The sequence below is a fragment of the Molossus molossus genome, unplaced genomic scaffold (genome assembly GCF_014108415.1).
Source record: "Molossus molossus isolate mMolMol1 unplaced genomic scaffold, mMolMol1.p scaffold_m16_p_1, whole genome shotgun sequence".
Taxonomy (NCBI): Eukaryota; Metazoa; Chordata; class Mammalia; order Chiroptera; family Molossidae; genus Molossus; species Molossus molossus.
Genome location: NW_023425344.1, coordinates 28,506,531 through 28,529,334, shown reverse-complemented (window position 1 = coordinate 28,529,334; position 22,804 = coordinate 28,506,531). Strand labels below are relative to the sequence as shown.

The 22,804-nt window shown below is 41.0% G+C and overlaps 1 protein-coding gene across 3 annotated transcripts in view; it reads left to right on the top strand.

Annotated features, from left to right (window-relative positions):
- The window catches only part of SMIM14 (small integral membrane protein 14), a 95,851-nt gene that overhangs the window by 62,437 nt on the left and 10,610 nt on the right, over window positions 1-22,804 (top strand). For all 3 annotated transcript variants that reach the window (XM_036269725.1, XM_036269735.1, XM_036269744.1), the window contains one exon: window positions 14,771-14,819. In XM_036269725.1, the coding sequence (XP_036125618.1) occupies window positions 14,771-14,819 (49 nt within the window). The remainder of the gene's footprint in view (window positions 1-14,770; window positions 14,820-22,804) is intronic.

Below are 22,804 nucleotides of genomic sequence, written 5' to 3'. Positions count from 1 at the left end.
ACACACAAGAATATTATTAGCTTTAAGGAAACAGAGATAGTACAGAAATGAAAAAATAATTATAGTTTACTACATGGCTCAACTGTGAAGAGCATTTATATGGTCATAAAAATGTTAAGACTGACTATTGAACCAAATTCATTTATGTTATAACTTATTAAGAGATGGGAAGAGTGTACATGTGCACTGAGGTAAGGAAAAGAGAGAACTAGTTCTTGATATTCTATATTGGTGAATCAGTGGATATCACTTAAAACTGAAAAATCAGAAAGTACAAAAGTAATGTATATTTGTATATAAAGAAATGGAAGTAAATACTAAAATAAGCAGCCAAAAATTTAAAGTAGTTGCCTCTGTGAAGGGAGAAATAAGTAGGAAGGGAAGGGAAACTACATGTTGGGGAAAATACCTGTAGAAGTGTTTAAACTGTGTGCATGAATAACTAATAAAAATTAAAGCAAAAAGCAAAAACCTCCCAAGTTAGGCAGTAGAAAAAGGAGGTGTGAATCTTTTGGATAGCTGAATTTGTTGTGTATCTTTTTTCCCACTATGGAATGTAAGGTGACTGGCTGAGGCTTTTGCTCTCCAGGCTAAAACCAGGATTACTGCTCTGTAGGGAAAGTAAAAGATATTCATGGGGAGGGCTCCTATTTGGGTGTGGTGGACCAACAGAGAAGTCACATAGCCCCAAGCCTCTCTAGTGGATGTAAAGTAGGAAGGAAAATAAAGAATGCCTGTTCCAGGACGTTCTCCACTTTGAGCATTAGGAGGTTCTCCAGCCTGCCTGCATACTTACTTCCTTGTTAAGGGAAGCTCTTTGTATACCCTAATTGCTCACCAACCTAGTCCTTATACATGTGAACAGAAAAACAGGCTAAGTAGTTAAAAAAAATAGGAGAACCATGATGTAATTGGGCATAGCTACATTAGAAGAGAAGATTAAATAGATGCTGCTAATATGAAATATAATTATGAATATTATAGCTATAAATGCAGACTTGCACAAGTATGTTGGGCTGGGTTTAAATACTACCAGCAGCATGATTTTCTGAAATGATGAACAATTCTTGGTAAAGTTATAAACAAAACTAAGTATAATCTCTTGATTTAAATGCTAATCCAGTTAGATTCCTTGATAATTCATTATCAAGTAAAACCATCCAAAAAATTCTTTGTGTTTTTCTTTGAAATGGACTTAGATTATAAGCTCAGGATTTTCTACTTTCGTAACTGTATGGCAGGATATTTGAAAGTCATGTGGGATGCAAGCCAGTAACAACTAAAGATCTGCTTCTCACATATCCAGGATGCCCTGACATATTTGAAAACTTTTGAATGGGAGGGGAATGAAGGGTGTATTTTATTTATTTATTTATTTATTTTTATGACTATTTTTTTGTAATCCTCACCCAAGGACATTTTTGCATTTATCTTCAGATAGAGTAGGAGGAGAGAGGGAGGAAGAAAGAGAGAGAGACACATTGACTGGTTGTCACCCACACGGGGACAAATTGCAACTGAGGTACGTGCCCTTAGCAGGAACCTAACCCGGGACTCTCTGGCCTGCAGGCCGACGCTCTAACCACTGAGCCAAACAGGGCAGGGCTGAAGGGTGTATTTTATTTTATTTTATTTTATTTTATTTATTTATTTTTTTTTTTTTTTATCCTCACCCGAGGATATTTTTCCATTTTTTGTACAGATAGAGTGGGAGGGAGAGAGAGGAAGGGAGAGAGAGAGAGAAACATCGACGTGAAGGGACACATTGAGTGGCTGCCACCCGCACGACCAACCAGGGCCGGGGACAAACTGCAACCGAAGTACGTGCCCTTAGCGGAAACCGAACCCGGGTCTCTCTGCACCGCAGGCCAATGCTTTAACCGCTGAGCCAAACTGGCCAGGGCTGAAGGGTGTATTTTAAAAAAAAGGAAACCAAAATTAGCTTATGAAGGCAGGCAAGAAGAAAGAAGCATAATTAATAGAAAGCGTAAAGTGTTATGGGTGAATAGGTTATACTGCCCTATTAGAAGAGACAGATTGGAGTTTTTAAATGCTGTTACGAGGGAGATAGACACTGAAAACAAAATATCTTAGATAAATGATAAAGGAGTGGGGAAAAGCTATCCCAAAAGAATGTGATACTCTAAATCTCAGACAAGCCCTGGCTGGTTTGGCTTAGTGGTTGGAGCATCAGCCTGTGGACCAAAGGGTCTCAGGTTCGACTCCCTGTCAAGGGCATGTACCTGGGTTGTAGGTTTGATCCCCGGCCCCAGGGGTTGTGCGGGAGGCAACCAATTGATGTGTCTCTTTTACATTGATGTTTCTTTGTCTGTCTCCCTCTCTCCCTTCCATCTTACCTGAAAAGGTAATGGAAAAATATCCTTGGGTGAGGATTTAAAAAAAAAAAAAAAAAGATCTCAGACAAAATATAATTCAAAGCCAAAACAGTGAAATGGAACACAGGAATTATATTGACCAAAAAAAGAAAAAGAACAAAAAGAATCCATAAAAAAGGTACAAACCTTTATGTCCTGAACAACAAGAGAATGCAAAAACTATTAGAAATACAAGAAGTGTTTTAGAGGTACCTGAGAAATGCTAGTAAAAGATGTAGAGATGCCTTTGCAGGTTAGAGAGAGAGGTGTGTAGGTTAGTATATGTTTGTAAATGCATGGAAGAGATTCCAAGGGATATACCTCTGACTCCTAAGGGTTGGTTACATTGGGGAGAGTTTGAGGGAGTTGTCAAGGCACTATTTTAAGCCCATAGAAAGCAAATGATATAGGTTTTTCTTTCACAAATGAGGAAGCTGCGATGAGAGGTTAAGTCACTTTTCCCACGTATTGGAACTGAGTAGAGGGTGGCAGGGGATGTTCAATCAGACAGTTTAGCTCCAGGCCCTGCCCCATTTCTTTAGTAGCTGTTCTGCTTCACTGCCTGTTGATCTCTTTCAGGCACCTTAAAAAACTCTGTATTTGAAATCAAGGGGGCAGTAAAGGGATAGGAGAAAGCAGGAGGAGAGAGACTCTTCACTGCATTTTTACATTTTAAAACTGTGTGAATGAATTATCTGTTCAAATAATTTAAAAATAAAGTGTTGTAAGCGTCTTCAAAGCTATTAAAAGCAGTACAGTTATATACAAAAATAGGTAATTATGGCTTTTTTCTCCACTGGAGAATAAAATTTTTTAGTGTACTATTATGTGATATGAAAAGAAAATACTATATTCTACAGTGTTTAGCTTTTCAATAATTCTAACAAGACTTCTCTTCTTTCACCTTCTTTGATTTCTAAACTGGTAGAATTTTTTTCTTATCAGAATGTAAAGTGTGTGTGTGTGTGTGTGTGTGTGTGTGTGTGTGTATGAATAAATAAATAAATGGATGGGTGGGTGGATGGATAGATAAATGGATGGATGGATGGATGGATGGATGGATGGATAGATGGATGGATGGATGGATTCGATAGAAATCAGACTGGTTTGGCTCAGCAGTTATAGCGTTGGCCAGAGGATGAAGGGTCCAGGGTCTGATTCCCAGTCAAGGGCACATACCTGGGTTGCAGGTTCAGTTCCCGGCCCCGGTCAGGGTTATGTGGGAGACAACCAATCCATGTGTCTCTCTCACATAGATGTTTCTCTCTCTGTCTCTACCCCCACCCCCTTCCACTCTATCTAAAAATCAATGGAAAAATATCCTCAGGTAAGGAGTAATAAAAAAACAGAAGAAATAATTTATATGTCTCCTAAGGCTTAATGATACAAATAGCATTTCAAACTCTTCACTGCTGCCTCATCAGTACTTATATATGTTTTGATTACTTAATTGCTAAGCTGTACCAACACAAAGAATATAAATATGATTTCATTCATTTTATTGTGTATCTGCAATATGGACTTTAAGTAAATGACTCTATCTCTGACTTTATTATTGTAGGAATGTTTTAAATGATACATTATCAACAGTGTTTAAATTCAAGGTTGATAACACACTGTGGTACAAAGAATGTCCATTTTGGGGTGCTCATGACAAAGCTTTAGTTACTCTCTTGGCATGTCTCCTTGCTGTAATTTAATAACATTACTGAGTGTTAGATTACTGAGTGTTAGATTGTTCTTAATGCAGTAGTATTTTGCCAGGTGCATGTATTTTTCTGTTTGTCTCAGGAATGTTCAGAAACATTAAATAGAAGTAGTATTTGATATTATAGATGTTTTTCTATCCTAGTCTGATACTCTTATTAGAGCTTTAAATACTGCCTAATAGGACTCAAAGAGGTGGCTAGAAATATACAATAAGTTTGTTTCTATTAAAATTAGATATCTTTATCATGTTACATATAATTCTGTATTTTATTACTTGACTTAATATGGGAATATGCCCAGTGATAAAAATAAGTATTTCAGTGATGTTGTAAAATACTACTGCGTATGTAGAAAGATGTCAACACAAAACCATAATCTAATTGTAAATTATTCTTTTATGTTGTCTAGTATTTCTTGTGCTCCCTCTGAAGTTAGTATTCTTTTTTTGAAAAAGAAGTATATATATTTACTTCATCTAGTTTTGTTTTGTTTTTAAAACACTCATATTTCCTAACAACCATAAAAACTTCCTGGTGAGCCCTGGCCAGTTTGGCTCAGCGGTTTGAGTGTCGACCTGCAGTTCAGAGAGACCCAGGTTCGGTTCCCGCTAAGGGCACGTACCTCGGTTGCAGTTTTTCCCCGGCCCTGGTTGGGTGGTGCAGGTGGCGACCACTCGATGTGTACCTTTTACGTCGATGTTTCTTTCTCTCACTTCCTCTCTTTTCCTCCCATTCCCTCCAAACAAAAAACAAAAAAATGTCCTCCGGTGAGGATAAAAAAAAAAACTTGGAAAGATTTTTTTTTTCCATTCCCATTGAGGCCATTTGCAGAATTATTCTAGCTTCACCCTTTTCTGCTCCCTTGCCAACTCCTTCTTCTGTTTTCCTTGACTGGCTTCTCTTGGTATATAGTTTCTTCTATAATGATAGGAGTTCCAGAGAGAACAGATGGATTTAGAAATGTGAACTTGAATTGTTTTTCCTAGTCTATGTTGTAACCTAAGATTTGGAATGCAGATAATCCTTTTTTGTTTGTTTGTTGAGCTCTGTATTTCAGCTCTAATCTAAACAGTGTAATTGAGCCCTGGCCGGTTTGGCTCAGCGGTTAGAGTGTCGGCCTGTGGTCCAGAGAGACCTAGGTTCGGTTCCTGCTAAGGGCACGTACCTCAGTTGCAGTTTGTCCCTGGCCCTTGTTGGTCATGCGGGTGGCAGCCACTCGATGTGTCTCTTTCACGTTGATGTTTCTCTCTCTCTTCCTTTCTCTCCCTCCCACTCTATCTGAACAAAAAATGGAAAAGAATGTCCTCGGGTGAGGATAAAAAATAAATAAATAAACAGTGTAATTGAAACTTCTACATTTTTAATTTACTTAAATTTGTTTTGGTATTGTACTATAAGCATGTGATCTGGGAGACCTTTGGTCAGTTTCCTCTATATGGCTGGAAGGCCCTGTGAATTGTGACTAATGTTTACTGTTACTGTCACAGTAAGACCTATTATATTGGCTTTTACATGGAAGGAAAATATGGGCCTGAAAAGTTTATTTTCTATTCTTTTTTTTTTTATCCTCACCCTAGGACATTTTTGCATTTATCTTCAGATAGAGAGGGAGGAAGAGAGAGAGAGAAACATCGATGTGAGAGAGACACATTGACTGGTTGCCACCCACATGACCCCAACCGGGGCCTGGGACAAACTGCAACCGAGGTACATGCTCGTAGAGGGAACCGAACCTGGGACACTCTGGTCTGCGGGCCAACGCTCCAACCACTGAGCCAAACTGGCCAGGGCTGAAAAGTTTCTTAAGAAACTTCTCTACCCAGCATATATATCTACTACTAGTATATTTTAATTTTTGGAAACATAAGAATTGATATAAACAATACATGAATGTGTTCTTTGAAAAAACAACCAATGCATTAAAAGTAAGACTAGCCCAGCCCATGTGGTTCAGTGGATTTAGCATAATCCTATGGACTGAGAGGTTCTAGTTTAATTCCGGTAGGGGCACATGCCCAGGTTGTGGGCTTGATCCCCAGTAGGGGGCGTGCAGGAAGCAGCTTTCTCGTTGATGTTTCTCTCTCTCTCCCTTCCTCTCTGTCTAAAAAAAAATCAATGAAAAAATATTAAGTAAATAAAAGTAAGGCTAAACTCCTCTGTCAGTTCTCCAAATCTGGTTTATTTCCTACTTCCCTAGATGAATTTGGTATGTATCTTCCCAGCTCTTTCTAACAAATACATATTTATATACTTTCTCCCCAATTCAATAATAATATTTAGCATTTTTCATGTTGGTGCACAGTCTTTTTAATCATGTGATCAACTTATGGGCTTTATTTTAGTCAATAAAGAAAATTTTATTGGACTTTTTTCTTAAATCTTAATGTATTTTATCACTATCATCCAGGCACTGGAAGACTAGATAACCCTCCTGTGGTTGAGTTTGTTTTATTTAAAAGATAAAATAACTAACCAATGGACATAGATAATAATGCTGGGGTGGGGGGCAGGATGGGGAGGAGGGTGTCTAGGGGGGAAAAAGGAGGAACATCTGTAACAAAAATAAATTAATAAAAATTGGAAAGAAAAAAAAGATAAAATAACTATTGCATGTCCTCATGGCACAAAATTCAAGCAGTGCTAAGTGTAGAAAGGGAAAGGCAAAAAAATGTCCCTGGTTCCCCAACTCCTTATTGTCACTTTACTGAATATGAATTTTTAACAGTTTCTTTTATATTGCTCCAGTTATTATGACTAAGTAAAAAATTATCCCAAAACTTAATGGCATAAAACCACCTTTTACAGTCGGACCTCATTTATTGCGGTTAATAAGTCCCAGACTCTACCGTGATAAATTAATTTCCACGAAGTAGGATCCTTTATTTATATACAGTCGTGATAGAGTGAAGCCGCGAAAGTCGAAGCGCGAAGTAGCGAGAGATGACTGTATTAAGTTTACAAACTGTGTCTGGATTCATACAGAGCACACTGGAGGTGGCTTGTCTGCTGTGCAGTATCTGAATTCTTAGCCGGAAAACTCAGGCTGGGAGCAGGAAACATCTAAAGGCTTTTGCTCACTCACTGTCTAGCAGTTGATGCTGATGGGTGGCTGAAATGCCTACCTAGTGCTGTCAGCAAGAACATCTACTTAAGATCTTTTCAAGTGGCTTCATCACAGCATTGTGGCTTGGTTCCGAGGACAAGCATCATCCCAAGAGCAGATGAGGGAGAGAGAGAAACAGGTGTGGCAGCTGGAAACTTTTTTTTTTAATCCTCACTCGAGGACATTTTTCCACTTTTGGTTCAGATAGAGTGGGAGGGAGAGAGAGAGAGAGAAACATTGACGTGAAAGGGACACATCGAGTGGCTGCCTCCCACATGACCCAATCAGGGCCGGGGACAAACTGCAACCGAGGTACATGCCCTTAGCAGAACCAAACCCAGGTTTCTCTGGACCGCAGGCCGACGCTCTAACTGCTGAGCCAAACTGGCCAGGGCGCAGCTGGAAACTTTATGATATAACCTAAGAAGTTGCATGCATACAACACTTCTGGTAAATTTTTGGTCATAGCAGTCACAAGCTTGCTCTTGTGTTCAAGAGCAGGGGAAATAGACTTCATCTCTTGATCGGGAGTGGCAAGATTCTGGAAGACTGTGTGTGACTGTAATAGTCCTGTGGCTGTTTTTAGAAAATACAATCTGCCATGTAATATCTTTCTAGAAATTTGTTTTACATAGGAGGGATCATAGTATATGTACATTTCAGCAATACACCCCCATACACACTTCATATATCTTTTCATATTAACAATATCTTAGTTCAGGCCACTTATAAACAGAAATTTATTTTTCGTGGTTCTGGAGGCTAGGAGTCCAGTATTAAGATGCCATTATGATTGGGTTCTGGTGAGAGCTGGGTTGCGGGTTGCAGACAGCCATCTTCCCATTGTATCCTCACATGACAGAGAGCATTTTGAGGGCTCTTTTATAAAAGCATTAATCCCACTCATGAGAGCTTCACCCTCATGACCTAATCATCACTGAAAGTCCCCACCTAATACCATCACCTTGGGATTAGGATTTCAACATATGAATTTTGAGAAGATCAAACATTCAGTCCAAAATAGCTAATCAAAGTCAGCCTCATTTATAGAATTTGTCTTTGGTATCTATCTACCTAGATAGATGATAGATAGATAGATAGATAGATAGATAGATAGATAGATAGATAGATGTGTGTGTGTGTTTTGCCTTTTTTTTTTTTTTTTATCCTCACCCGAGGACATTTTTTGTTCAGGTAGAGTGGGAGGGAGAGAGAGGAAGAGAGAGAGAGAGAGAGAGAGAGAGAGAGAGAGAGAGAGAGAAACATCGATGTGAAAGGGACACATCGAGTGGCTGCCACCCTCATGACCAACCAGGGCCGGGGACAAACTGCAACCGAGGTACATGCCCTTAGCGGGAACCGAACCCGGGTCTCTCCGGACCGCAGGCAGATGCTCTAACCGCTGAGCCAAACTGGCCAGGGCTCAAATCTTTTTTTTAATTAAGAAATATACTTGTCAGATAAAGGAATACTTTTCTGTATTTATGTTTGAGGAAAGCCACAGGAATCTTACTGCTCAGATATTTTCAAACCAACCTTGACTGTGAGCTGTGAGGTCTGGTCAGAGAGGACATTGACCAGGACACTTAGCCATTGATTTGAAAGTACGTTTTTGTTGTTGGTTTTGGAGTTTAGTTTAGTTTAAAAAAATAATTTTGAGCAGATTTATTTGCACAGACAGGACTTTCCCTCCTTTCCTGAATCAAGTCCATTTATATAGAAATCAAGTCCTAAATGTATAGAAGTAAAATGTCTCATATGTGGGTAACCATGTTTTATTTTTATTTTATTTTTTTTATCCTCACCGGAGGTCTTTTTTTTTTTTTTTTTTTTTGTGGTACGTGCCCCTAGCAGGAACCAAACCCGGGACTTTCTGGTCCGCAGGCTGATGCTCAACCACTGAGCCAAACTGGCCAGGGCAACACATTTTTTTTTTTTTATCCTCACCTGAGGATATTTTTCCATTTTTTTGTACAGATAGAGTGGGAGGGAGAGAGAGGAAGGGAGAGAGAGAGAAAAACATCGACGTGAAGGGACACATCGAGTGGCTGCCAGGGACAAACTGCAACCGAAGTACGGGACGTGCCCTTAGCGGGAACCGAACCCGGGTCTCTCCGGACCACAGGCCAACGCTCTAACCGCTGAGCCAAACTGGCCAGGGCCGGAGGTCATTTTTGCATTTATCTTCAGATAGAGCAGGAGGGAGAGAGAGAGAGAAACAGCAACGTGAGAGAGAGACACATCAAGTGGCTGCCACCCACATGACCCCACCTGGGACCGGGGACAAACTGCAATCGAGGTCCGTGCCCTTAGTGGGAACCAAACCTGGGTCTCTCTGGACCGCAGGCTAACGCTCTAACCGCTGAGCCAAACCAGCCAGGGTGGTAACCATGTTTTAAATGTAACCATTTCATCAGACTTCCTGAGTCCATAAATTCATTTCATGAATTCATGAGTCCTTTCTCTTTTTTTTTTTTTTTTTTTTTGGTACATGCCCCTAGCGGGAACTGAACCTTGGACTCTCTGGTCCACAGGCCGATGCTCAACCACTGAGCCAAACTGGCCAGGGCCTTTCTTTCTCATTTTTTATTTATTTTTATTAAAATTATTTTTATTTATTGATTTTAAAGAGAGAGGAAGGGAGAGGGAGAGAGAAACATCACTGAGCGAGAACATCAGTTGGCTGCCTCCTGCATGCCCCCCACTGGGGATTTGACCCACAACCTGGGTCAACACTCAACACCAGCATGGCTATTTTTTATTTTTTGGAGGGGGGCGGTTTTAAAATCTTTTAAGGTGAACCAAACTCAATTTAAATGAATATTGAAGTAAAATTTAGTTACTGGTGGGCTAGTACCACACATGACAAGGATATATAACAGGTCACTTGCTTCTTTTCATATTAGAAAATAATTACCTCTCCCCTCTTTTCTTTTTCTCTTATAAATTGTTTGCTATAAAGGAAGGAACCAGTTGAATAAAAGTAGGGCAAGCAAGAGCGTCTTAAATACTGTAATAAAAAATATAGTAGTAGATATTAGGTCTTAGAGGCTACTCTTCTTACAGCATACCTTACAATAAGTGTTGGTTATAATTTATCTAGAAAAGATACCTTTAAATTAAAGCTAGCAGTCAAAATCTGTGTGTGTGTGTGTGTGTGTGTGTGAGAGAGAGAGAGAGAGAGAGAGAGAGAGAGAGAGAATTCTGATCAATGTAACTTGGAGGTACAGGTATTTTTATACCTTCATATTTGAAAACGTAGACATAAGAAATTATGAAAATGAAGCAAGCTGTAAAAACATAAAAACAAAGTAATCTAATTTAGGCCTGGTTAAAAAAATGAAGAAACAAGTAGCTTGTCTATACAAATGGCCTGTCTTGGCTCATGCTTTTGACTTGGCTCATGCTTCTGACTTGGCTCATGCTTCCTACTTTCCTAAAGTCCCTCAAACAAGCAGCGTCTGGCTTCAGCATGCCTGTACCTCTTGCTAAGTGGCCCCAGGCCCAGCTCTGGCAGCAGCCCACCTTGGTTCCAGCTTGGCCTCTCCTGGGTACCTCCAAACCCAGCACAAGTAGCAGCCATCTGAAAATCACTCATGCTGGGGGGCACTAGGGCAGAATATAGTCAGCGGCTGACTTTTGCCTGCACCTTCCGGGAGACCTCAGAGCCAGGGCACCCAGTAGATAGCTTCAGACCATGTTGAAGCATTACCCAACCACCTCCACAAGTGACACACTCAAGGGGCAGACTCATCAAGCACCTGAACCCCAATGAAGTCAGTCCTGCTCTGTGGACAGGGTAAATCCCTCCCATTGATGTGCCAACAGTAATCAAGGCTCAACTACAACAGGAGAGTATACACAGCCCACACTGGGGGAGGGGGCACTTGGATACCCAGCTCAGGTGAATGGGGAGACTGTGCCACTGGACTCTACAGGGCACCTACTACATTAGGACACTCTCCCAAGCCTGGGAGACTTGCCAGCTCTACCTAATACATAACTTTTTTCACTTAGTATATTGCCCTCAAGATCCATCTGTATTGTTGCTAATAGCAATTTACAAAATGATTTGTTAGTTGTTAATTCCAAAATTGTTTAGATGAGGTCACAATTAGTGTAGCATAGTAATAATAGCTAATGTTTCTTGTATTGTTATTGCAGTTCACATGCATTATCTCTTTTTTAATTTTTTATCTTTATTGTTGAATGTATTACAGATGTTCCTCATTTTTCCCCCATTGACCTCTTCCTTCCCACTCTCACCCCCCTCCCGCCTTTTCCCACACTGTGTCTGTGTCCATTGGTTATGCATATAAGTTCTTTGGTTTATTTCTTCCCACCCCCCAACTCCCTTCTCTTTGAGGTTGTCAGTGTAGCAACCAATTTGTTCTTCTTACTCCCTTCACCTTTTTCACCCACTCCCCCAAACCCCCTCCCATCTGGCAACCAACAAAATGTTCTCTGTATCTATGAGAATGTTTCTGTTCTTCCTGTTCATTTTGTTTGTAGATTCCATTGCCAATAGATATGTATTCATTGCCATTTTGTTCATATTTTTTATCTTTTTCTTCAAGAAGACCCTTCAACATTTCACATAATGGTTTGGTGGTGATGAACTCCTTAACTTTTTCTTGTCTGGGAAACTCTTTATATGGCCATCGATTTTAAATGACAGCTTTGCAGGATAGAGTAATCTTGGTTGTAGGTTGTTGCTTTTCATCACTCTGAAGATTTCTTGCCACTCCCTTCTGGCCTGCAAAGGTTCTTTTGAGAAATCAGCTGACAGTCTTATGGGAACTCCCTTGTAGGTAACTAACTGCTTTTGTCTTGCTGCTTTTAAGATTCTCTCTTTGTCTTGAACCTTTTGCATTTTGATGATGATGTGTCTTGGTGTGGGCCTCTTGGGGTTCATCTTGTTTGAGACTCTCTGTGCTTCCTGGACTTGTATGTCTATTTCCTTCCCCAAGTCAGGGAGGTTTTCTGCCATTATTGTTTCAAATAGGTTTTCAATTTCTTATTCTCTCTCTTCTCCTTCTGGCACCCCCAAGATGCGAATGTTGGCACGCTTGAAGTTGTCCCAGAGGCCCCTTACACTATCCTCATTTTTTTGGATTCTTTTTTCTTTTTGCTGTTCTCATTGGGTGTTTTTTGCTTCCTTGTATTCCAAATCGATGGTTTGCTTCTTGGCTTTACCTACTCTACTATTGAATCTGTGTAAATTATTCTTTATTTCAGTTAGTGCCTCCTTCATTTCTGACTGTGCCTCCTTCATTTCTGACTGGTCCTTCTTTATGCTCTTGAGGCCCTCACTAAGTTCGCTGAGGTTCTCACTAAGTTCTTGAGCATCCTTATAAGCAGTATTTTGAACTCAGCATCTGTTAGGTTGCTTATCTCCATTTCGCTTAGTTCTTTTCCTGGGGTTTTGTTCTGTTCTTTCATTTGGGACCTGTTTCTTTGTGTTTGTTTCTGTGTGTTACTTAACTAGAGGTATGGGGCTAGCTGAGACCAGATGCTGCTTGTTTGAAAGAATTTAGGAAAACCTGAAGCAGGATCCAAGACAGGCCAATCCTATGGTTAAGCAAGTGGCAACAGCTTAGGTGGGCCTGAAAGTTGGGTGGGACAGGGCCTCAGGGAATCACCAGGGAAGGGCAACCAGTGTGAGCCAGGTTGCTGGAGTCCCAGAGTATGGCAGCTGTCTGCCGTCCCAGGGAGGGGCTCACCAAAGGAACAAAGGCCTTTGACGGCACCTCTGTCCCGGAGAAAGCCCCCTCTCCAGTCCTCGTTCCAATGCCAAACAGCTCAGTTCTTCCCTGTATGTCTCTGGCACCCCTCGAGCTGCCTCCCCTCCAAGCTTAGAGGGAGCAAGTTCGATAAGTCTGTGCGCGGGCCCTTTAAGAGGAGCTGCCTGGGGCTCCAGCCACCTCAGCCTCCCTGAGCCTCAGTTCCCGCTGGTTTTTCCAGCCAGAAGTTATGGGGATTCTCTTCCTGTCACAGGAATCCTGAGCTGGACCACGGTGTAGGATGGGGACCCCTCAGTCCTCTGGGAGGACCTTCCTAGCTGAGGTGGCCTGATTTTTATCCACCACACAAGGATGTGGGGCTAGCCCTGTCAGCCTCCACCCCTCCTACCAGTCTCGGTGCAGTTGCTTCTTTAATTCCGTAGTTGTAGGACTTCCATTCAGCTTGATTTCAGGCGGTTTTGAGTGATGATTGTTCTGCAGTTTCGTTGTAACTGATGTTGTGGGAGGACATGATGCTGTGTTTACCTACGCCGCCATCTTGACCGGAAGCTGTATTATCTCTTTTAATCCTCACTAGTACTCAGGTATAGGTAATATTATCCTAATCTTATCAGATGAGGAAACTAAAGCTTAGAGGTGTTGAAGAATTTGCCCAAGGTCTTGAAACTTTAGGAAGTTGCAGAACCAGACTTGAAAGCAAGATCTGTCTTTCTGCAGAGCCTATGCTTAACCGCTAGCTAGCTCAGCACGACTGTTCTGTAGTTGCTCCCCTAACAATCGTAAGTTATGAGGTACTGTTATGTGGGTTTTTTTTTTTTTTTTTTTTAAGTTGAGGTTTTAGAGAGAGAGGGAGAGGTAGAAACATTGATGTGAGAGAGATACATTGATTGGCTGCCTCCTGCACACCGCTTACTGGGGATCAAGCCTGTAACCCAGGCATGTACCCCAACCGGGAAACTAACCGGGACCTCTCAGTCCATGGGACAAAGCTCACCACTGAGCCACACTGGCCAGGCATGAGTTACTATTTTAACAGAGAGAGAATGTCAGTATAAAGTAACAAGACAATTGTAAAGTTGCATGCTTCTCATTCTCTTTACTGTGTAGTCATCTCTGCATTAAGATTTATGAGATTATCATTTCTAAACATCCAAAAGGCTTCTGCATTGGGTGAACATTCATAAAAGAATGATGTATGTTTATTGATAGAAAGCTTTTTTTTTTCATTTTAATATTCTTTTTAAAATTGATTATGGTTTCAAAATTAGATTATGTAAAAGGAAAGACATTGCAAACTTTAACTTCCATCTATGCCAGAGCCTACTCTATTCCTCCATTCCACCCCCGACTCCTGTGGTACCTGTTTTTATTAGTTCTTGTTTATCCAACCACTGTTTATACAAAGATAAGCAAAAAGGCGTATTTTCTACAAATAGAATCTGTTTTTTTCTCTATCTGCTTCAGTTTTCAGTGAGAAAAAAATTTTATTAACAAAGTTTACTCTCTTTCTAGCAGTTCTCTATAGTTTAGTGCTTTTCCTTTGAGAAGTCTAATAACATATGGGAGCAGGAGTTTCTGTCACAGGTGATTTTTAAAAATTCCTTAATCTAAATAGGTGAATTGCTCTAGATCACAGTATATTTGAAAATTATTTGAAGTAGGAAAAATCCCCCCAAAACTGAACAGCTCATCAACATGTTCTGTGTTTGTGTCTGATTTTGAGGTATGATATACACTGTGGTAGCATTAATTAAAAGACAAAACATATCTCTCTAATAAATAGTATCCATTTTTGGTTCAGTCCAATGGCTAACTTTCCTTTCTTTTTATTCATTGTAGTTGAGGCAGTCCCAGTCCTACTGCACAGACACAGAATGTCTTCAGGAATGTAAGTAACAAGGGGACAGGAGGAGGGTTGGCACTGAGGGCAGAATTTGAGGCCAGAAGACTATGAATGTTTGTCAGAAATTGTTCTTGCAGTTTGCTCTTTAAGGAAATGGTCCTCTGCAATGTTTCCTACTTAAATAACTAAGTTTTAACAAAAAAAAATTGTTTTTTTTTTCCTGTCTCAGAAACAAACCCTATTCATTGAAGAAAATTATAAAAATCTCAGAGAAGAAAAAAAGAAAAGGAAAAACTTCCAGAATATTAAAAGATAACCATTGTTGACTAACTTGGTATAAACCCTTCCAGACCTTTTACTTGGCAAATATATATGTAACAGGGCATTTTTGGCTGGTTGAACTTTCATTGAGGCTGTTAGCACAACACCTTGCTCTCGCCTTAGCATCTATTTTCATCCACTGGGTTTTGAGAATTTTTGAGGAAAGGAAGAGGCCATTCTTTCATAAGATTTGGAAACTTTGGGAACCTGTGGAGTCCATTCCTTTGACTCTGACATTAGCATTCTCAAGAGGAATGGGCAGCAGGGAGGTTTCTATGTGGCTTTATGTGCAGTGGCGATAGTAACTGTGTGCATCAGAGCAGGAATATGGGTCCTGCATGGTGAATGTAGCTGACACACATGGTGGCCATTATGTTAGGGCATCCTTTTTCAGGACAGAGATAATTTGAGGGATACTTTTGGGGAATTGATAATTAACATTTAAGCCAATCCAGTCTTGTGCCATATTAATTCAACTGTTTAAGAATGGAAGTATGTTGACATTCACAGGAATAGTGAAGCCTAGCACAATTAGATTTCATATACACTTATAAAAATGAGATCGCCCTGGCCAGTTTGGCTCAGTGGTTAGAGCGTCGGCCTGCGGTACAGAGAGACCCGGGTTCGGTTCCCGCTAAGGGCACGTACCTCGGTTGCAGTTTGTCCCCAGCCCTGGTTGGTCGTGCGGGTGGCAGCCACTCGATGTGTCCCTTCACGTCGATGTTTCTCTCTCTCTCTCCCTCCCGCTCTATCTGAACAAAAAATGGAAAAATGTCCTCGGGTGAGGATAAAAACAAAACAAAAACAAAAAATAAAAAAATAAAAATGAGATCGCCCTGGCCAGTTTGGCTCAGCGGTTAGAGCGTCGGCCTGTGGTCCGGAGAGACCCGGGTTCGGTTCCCGCTAAGGGCACGTACTTCGGTTGCAGTTTGTCCCCGGCCCTGGTTGGTCGTGCGGGTGGCAGCCACTCGATGTGTCTCTTCACATCGATGTTTCTCACTCTCTCTCCCTTCCTCTCTCTCCCTCCCTCTCTATCTGAACAAAAAATGGAAAAATATCCTCGGGTGAGGATAAAAAAAAAAAAAAAAATGAAATCACTTGGTATTGTTTTTCACTACTGTATTATGAATATATCAGTATATATTTATCTTAAAACTATTTACCAACTAAATAATAATTTATTATGGGAATGTACCAGTGTTTAAATGTTTCCCTTTTGTTGGACTCTTAGGTTATGATACATTTTTTGCTCTTATAAGCAATACTTAAACACCATTTGTATGCACATTTTAGGGTTTTTGATATAATGCTAAATTGCAAGGACAAATTGCAACCAAGTTACGTGCCCTTAGCAGGAACCGAACCCAGGTCTCTCTGGACCACGGGCCAATGCTTTAACCGCTGAGCCAAACTGGCCAGGGCTCAGGTACCATTATAAAGGGGCTTGTTATTACATTATTAATTGTTGTTATTGTGGTGTGAACTGGATATCCCATCAAATTCTATAAATGTAACAACTAAGAGAAATAGGAACTGGTACAGCGCCTCTCCCAAAGTAGGAATTTTGTCAAAATGTAGTCCATTGGGGCAACAGGGTAATAATTTTATGCCTCTGGACAAGAAGGTAATGGTACTGTGCAGATGTTAAGTTGTTAGGATGATGGGTGGTGGTTCCCCCACTTCACATTTCTTTATGTTGCTTCTTTAATAGCATTTATTAATCTACAGTGTGCCCTCTGATAAGCAACTCAGTTTTTGACTCAGCAGGTAAAGCTAAAGATTATCGAAAATAATCTTACTGAGTTTACAGAAAAACTAGTGTTTATTACATTTATGGTATTTGTGACCCTTTAGCCAACCCCACCTATAAATAGATATATTCTTATTTCTGTGGTTGAAATTTCACTTTCTTAATTTAAATATAAAGTCAAACTCTACACCTTGAATATTAGTTTGGTCATATAGGCTAGTTTTTCCCCACCAGTTCTTTTAGCATTTGTCGGAATCCTTTCTGAGAGCCATATTTTTAATGGTTTAAGCAGTTGTTTCCTCTAGATAATAGAATCACTTTTCTGTTTATTTTTAATATTCTCTAGTGAGCTCATGTTGTTTTCATAAAATGTAAAGCCAGGGGGTTCCTGTTACTCCCCTCTTCAGGTTCAATAATTTGCTAAAATGGCTCACAGAACACAGGAAAACAAATGACTTACTGTTACTGGTTTATTATAGAGGATACAACTCAGGAGCAGCCAAATGGAAAAGATGCATAGGGTGAGTTAGGGGGAGAGGGGGAGAGTTCCTCTGCCTTCTTTTGGTGTGTCATTCTCCCAGCACAGTGATGTGTTCACCAGGCAGCAGGCTCTCTGAACCCCATTGTTTAGGGTTTTTATGAAGGTTCCATTATGTAGACATGAGTGATTAAATAATTGGCCATTGGTGGATAACTCAATCTCTAGCCCCTTTTCTCTCCCTGGAGGTCAGGGAGTGGAGCTGAAATTTTCAGCCCTCTTAATCACATAGTCAGACTCTGGCAACCAGCCCTTATCCTGAAGCTAAGTAGGGGCCCACCAAGTGTCACCTCATTAGCATAAACTAAAAAATGGTTGAAAGAGATTAATTATGAATAACAAAAGATGTTCCTATCAATCAGAAAATTCCAATGGTTTTGGATCTCTGTTCCTGGAACCAGGATGAAAGTCAAATATATATTTCTTCTTATATCATAATATTGCAGTACCCATTGGGCCTGCCATGGTGTGCTGCACATTTTAGATGATGTAATTGATGTAATACCACATTACTTCATGTGGTAGCAGAATCTATTTGCAATCTATTAACAGATCTAGTTGCTGCATGAGTCTTTATATTGCACTAAATTCCACTTCATTGCGATGTACTCCCATAGTTTTGCTCTCAAGAATAGTATAGAACAAGTCTGCCCACACTTCTGAAATACTGCCTTTTAGATAGAGTTGTATGGGAACCAGTTCTATCACTGACTGACTTTTGAAGTAAATCGCTTGAAAACTGGTAACTGTACTAAGGATAATGTAATTACTGTACACCAGCAATTTTCCACCCTGTTCATCTGCTGGCATACATAGACTAATTAAAATTCTGTGGCGTACCCAAAATATATTTTTTGCCAGTCTGACAAAAAAAAAAAGGTATAATTTTGATTCATTCACACTGGATGGCTAGTGTTGCGCTGGCTATTGTCATTTTTTAAAATTTGAAATTCTAAAGGAAAAGAGGTCAGTGCCCCTGACTAAATTAAATAGTCAGGTATCGCACGTTTTAAAAATTCTTGCCCTGGCCAGTTTGGCTCAGCAGTTAGAACGTCATCCCCCAGGACCAAAGTTCAATCCCTGTCCCTGGTCGGCCTCATGTGGGAGGCAACAAGTTGATGTGGCTTTCTCATACTGATGTTTCTCTCTCTCTCTGTCCCTCCCTCCTACTCTATCAAAAAAAAAAAAAAAAAAAATCAGTGGAAGAATTTCCTCAGGTGAGGATTAACAACAAGAAAAATTCTTGTGGCACACCAGTTGAATATTGCTGCTGCATATGACCCAAAAATTAAAGGCTTACGGCCTGGTACTGTGTCCACTTTCACTGTTCTAGTTCCACTTTTCCCACTGGAAACCTATAAAAGTATATAGAAATAATCTCTCAGGATCTGCGAGCTCATAGAGCTTCTTTCTCTACTTTTTCATCTTACTGTATTCAGCTACGTTAATAGCTTCTTTGTGAGTATTTCATTTGGCATCTTTTTTATAATACTCATGTTGTCTTATAACCAAGACTTAACCCTTAAGCAAAACAGAACACTGTGTTTTGGTGTACAAAGTCCTGCTACATTTTTATGATTTGGCATCTTTCCAGACTATAAAGTAAAAAGTATTTACTCTCTTCTTTTTCTTAATCCTCACCTGAGGACATTTTTCTTTTTCTTTTTTTAAAATCCTTATTGTTGAATGTATTACAGATGTTCCTCATTTTTTCCCCCATTGACCCCCTCCTCCCCACTCCCACCCCCCTACTGCCTTTTCCCATACTGTTGTCTGTGTCTGTTGGTTATGCATATAAGTTCTTTGGTTTATTTCTTCCCACCTCCCAACCCCTTTCTCTTTGAGGTTTGTCAGTCTAGCACCCAATTTGTTCTTCTTAATCCCTTCACCTTTTTCACCCACTCCCCAAAACCCCCTCCCATCTGGCAACCAACAAAATGTTCTCTGTATCTATGAGAATGTTTCTGTTCTTCCTGTTCATTTTGTTTGTAGATTCCATTGCCAATAGATATGTATTCATTGCCATTTTGTTCATATTTTTTATCTTTTTCTTCAAGAAGACCCTTCAACATTTCACATAATGGTTTGGTGGTGATGAACTCCTTAACTTTTTCTTGTCTGGGAAACTCTTTATATGGCCATCGATTTTAAATGACAGCTTTACAGGATAGAGTAATCTTGGTTGTAGGTTGTTGCTTTTCATCACTCTGAAGATTTCTTGCCACTCCCTTCTGGCCTGCAAAGGTTCTTTTGAGAAATCAGCTGACAGTCTTATGGGAACTCCCTTGTAGGTAACTAACTGCTTTTGTCTTGCTGCTTTTAAGATTCTCTCTTTGTCTTGAACCTTTTGCATTTTGATGATGATGTGTCTTGGTGTGGGCCTCTTGGGGTTCATCTTGTTTGGGACTCTCTGTGCTTCCTGGACTTGTATGTCTATTTCCTTCCCCAAGTCAGGGAGGTTTTCTGCCATTATTGTTTCAAATAGGTTTTCAATTTCTTATTCTCTCTCTTCTCCTTCTGGCACCCCCAAGATGCGAATGTTGGCACGCTTGAAGTTGTCCCAGAGGCCCCTTACACTATCCTCATTTTTTTGGATTCTTTTTTCTTTTTGCTGTTCTCATTGGGTGATTTTTGCTTCCTTGTATTCCAAATCGATGGTTTGCTTCTTGGCTTTACCTACTCTACTATTGAATCTGTGTAAATTATTCTTTATTTCAGTTAGTGCCTCCTTCATTTCTGACTGTGCCTCCTTCATTTCTGACTGGTCCTTCTTTATGCTCTTGAGGCCCTCACTAAGTTCGCTGAGGTTCTCACTAAGTTCATTAAGCATCCTTATAAGCAGTATTTTGAACTCAGCATCTGTTAGGTTGCTTATCTCCATTTCGCTTAGTTCTTTTCCTGGGGTTTTGTTCTGTTCGTTCATTTGGGACCTGTTTCTTTGTCTCCTCATTTTGGCTGCCTCCCTGTGTTTGTTTCTGTGTATTACTTAACGAGAGGTATGGGGCTAGCTGAGACCAGATGCTGCTTGTTTGAAAGAATTTAGGAAAACCTGAAGCAGGATCCAAGACCGGCCAATCCTATGGTTAAGCAAGTGGCAACAGCTTAGGTGGGCCTGAAAGTTGGGTGGGGCGGGGCCTCAGGGAATCACCGGGGCGGGGCTACCAGTGTGAGCCAGGTTGCTGGAGTCCCAGATATGGTAGGTGTCTGCTGCCCCAGGGAAGGGCTCACCAAAGGAACAAAGGCCTCTAACAGCACGTTTGTCCCCGAGAAAGCCCCCTCTCCAGCCCTTGCTCCAGTGCCAAACAGCTCAGTTCTTCCCTGTATGTCTCTGGCGTCCCTCGAGCTGCCTCCCCTCCAAGCGTAGAGGGAGTGAGTTCGATAAGTCTGTGCGCGGGCCCTTTAGGGAGCTGCCTGGGGCTCCAGCCGCCTCAGCCTCCCTGAGCCTCAGTTCCCGCTGGTTTTTCCAGCCAGAAGTTATGGGGATTCTCTTCCTGGCACTGGAACCCTGAGCTGGGCACCTGGTATGAGGTTGGGGACGCCTCAGTCCTCAGGGAGGACCTTCTCAGCCGAGGTGTCCTCCTGATTTTTATCCGCCACACGTGGGTGTGGGGCCAGCCTGTTGTTCCTCTGCCCTTTTATCAGTCTCGATGTGGCTGCTTCTTTAATTCCGTAGTTGTAGGACTTCCATTCAGCTTGATTTCAGGTGGTTTTGAATGATGGTTGTTCTGTAGTTGTAACTTTGATGTGGTTGTGGGAGGAGGAGATACTGCGTTTACCTACGCTGCCATCTTGACAGGAAGTCTTTTTTTTTTTTTAATTTAGCTTCAATAGAGCGGGAGGGAGAGGGAGAAAGAGAGAGAGAGAAAAACATCAATGTGAGAGAGACACATCGAGTGGTTGCCACCCACATGACCCTAACCGGTGCCGGGGACAAACTGTAATCAAGGTACGTGCCCTTAGCAGTAACTGAACCCAGGACTCTCTGTTGCTCAGGCCGATGCTGTAACTGCTGAGCCAAACCAGCCAGGGTGACCCTTTTCTTTTTAAAAAAAATTATTTTAGAGATGAGAGGAAGGGTCTCTCTCTCACACACACACACACACACACACACACATCAATTTGTTGTTCCACCTATTTATGCATTCATTAGTTGCTTCTTTTTTTTTTTTTTTTGGTTAATCCTCACCCCAGGATACTTTTCCATTAATCTTTTAGGGAGAGAGTGTAAGGAAGGGAGGGAGGGAGAGATACACATCAATTGGCTGTCTCCTGCACAACCCTGACCAGAACCAGAGATTGAACCTGCAACCCAGGTACATGCCCTTGATCGGAATTTAACCTGAACTATGATCAAGAGGTGTGATTTCATGGGCTTTCAGTTAGTGGAGAATAAGAGAAATTATCTTATTAAATCTTGGAGGCTAGGAAAACTATATCCATTTAACCTTTTAAGTGGAGAAATTCTACTGCATACTACTACCCTTTAGAGGCATCCTTAACTTCTTTTTCTTCCTCCTCTTACCACCATTTTAGTCAGTCACCAAATGTGCTTCTTTCATCCTAGTACCATGTTTTTGTTTTTTTAATCCTCACTTGAGGATATTTTTTATTTACCTTCAGATAGAGTGGGAGGGAGGAAGGGAGAGAGAAACATCAACTGGTTGCCTCCCACATGACCCACAACTGCAAGGGACGAACTGCAACTGAGGTGCGAGCACTTGACCGGAATCGAATCACGACTCATTGGTCTACCAGCTGACACTCTAACCGCTGAGCCAAATTGGCCAGGGCATCCTAGTACCATTTGTTTTTGTTTTTTTTTATCCTCACCCGAGGACACTTTCTAGAGCAGGAGGGAGAGAGAAACATCGATGTGAAAGGGACACATCGAGTGGCCGCCACCCGCACGACCAATCAGGGCCGGGGACAAACTGCAACCGAGGTACATGCCCTTAGCGGGAACCGAACCCGGGTCTCTCCGGACCGCAGGCCGACGCTCTAACCGCTGAGCCAAATTGGCCAGGGCATCCTAGTACCATTTGTATTTGACCCTTTTCCATTCCCACTTCACCTTTTTATGCAGGCTAGTTATTCCCACTAGGATCCATCTGCACTTAGTCTTTTCTGTACCCTAGTTAACCCTAATACTGGTAATGGCTAATGTTTATTGGATACCTACTGTGCACCAGGCACGATGCTAACTGCTTCTCATATACTCATCATTTCAACCCTTACCACAACTCTTTGAGATGATAGTAATATTTCATTTCACATGTAAAGAAACTGAGACACAGATTATTATAGCTAAGAGATGGTTTCAGTTCCTAAAAAGTTAATGACCTAATTAGGAGCAGTAGGAAGCCATTTCTTCAAACTAGAACTGCTACACTTGTCTGGAGAAGAAAGGAAAAGGTGGGCAGA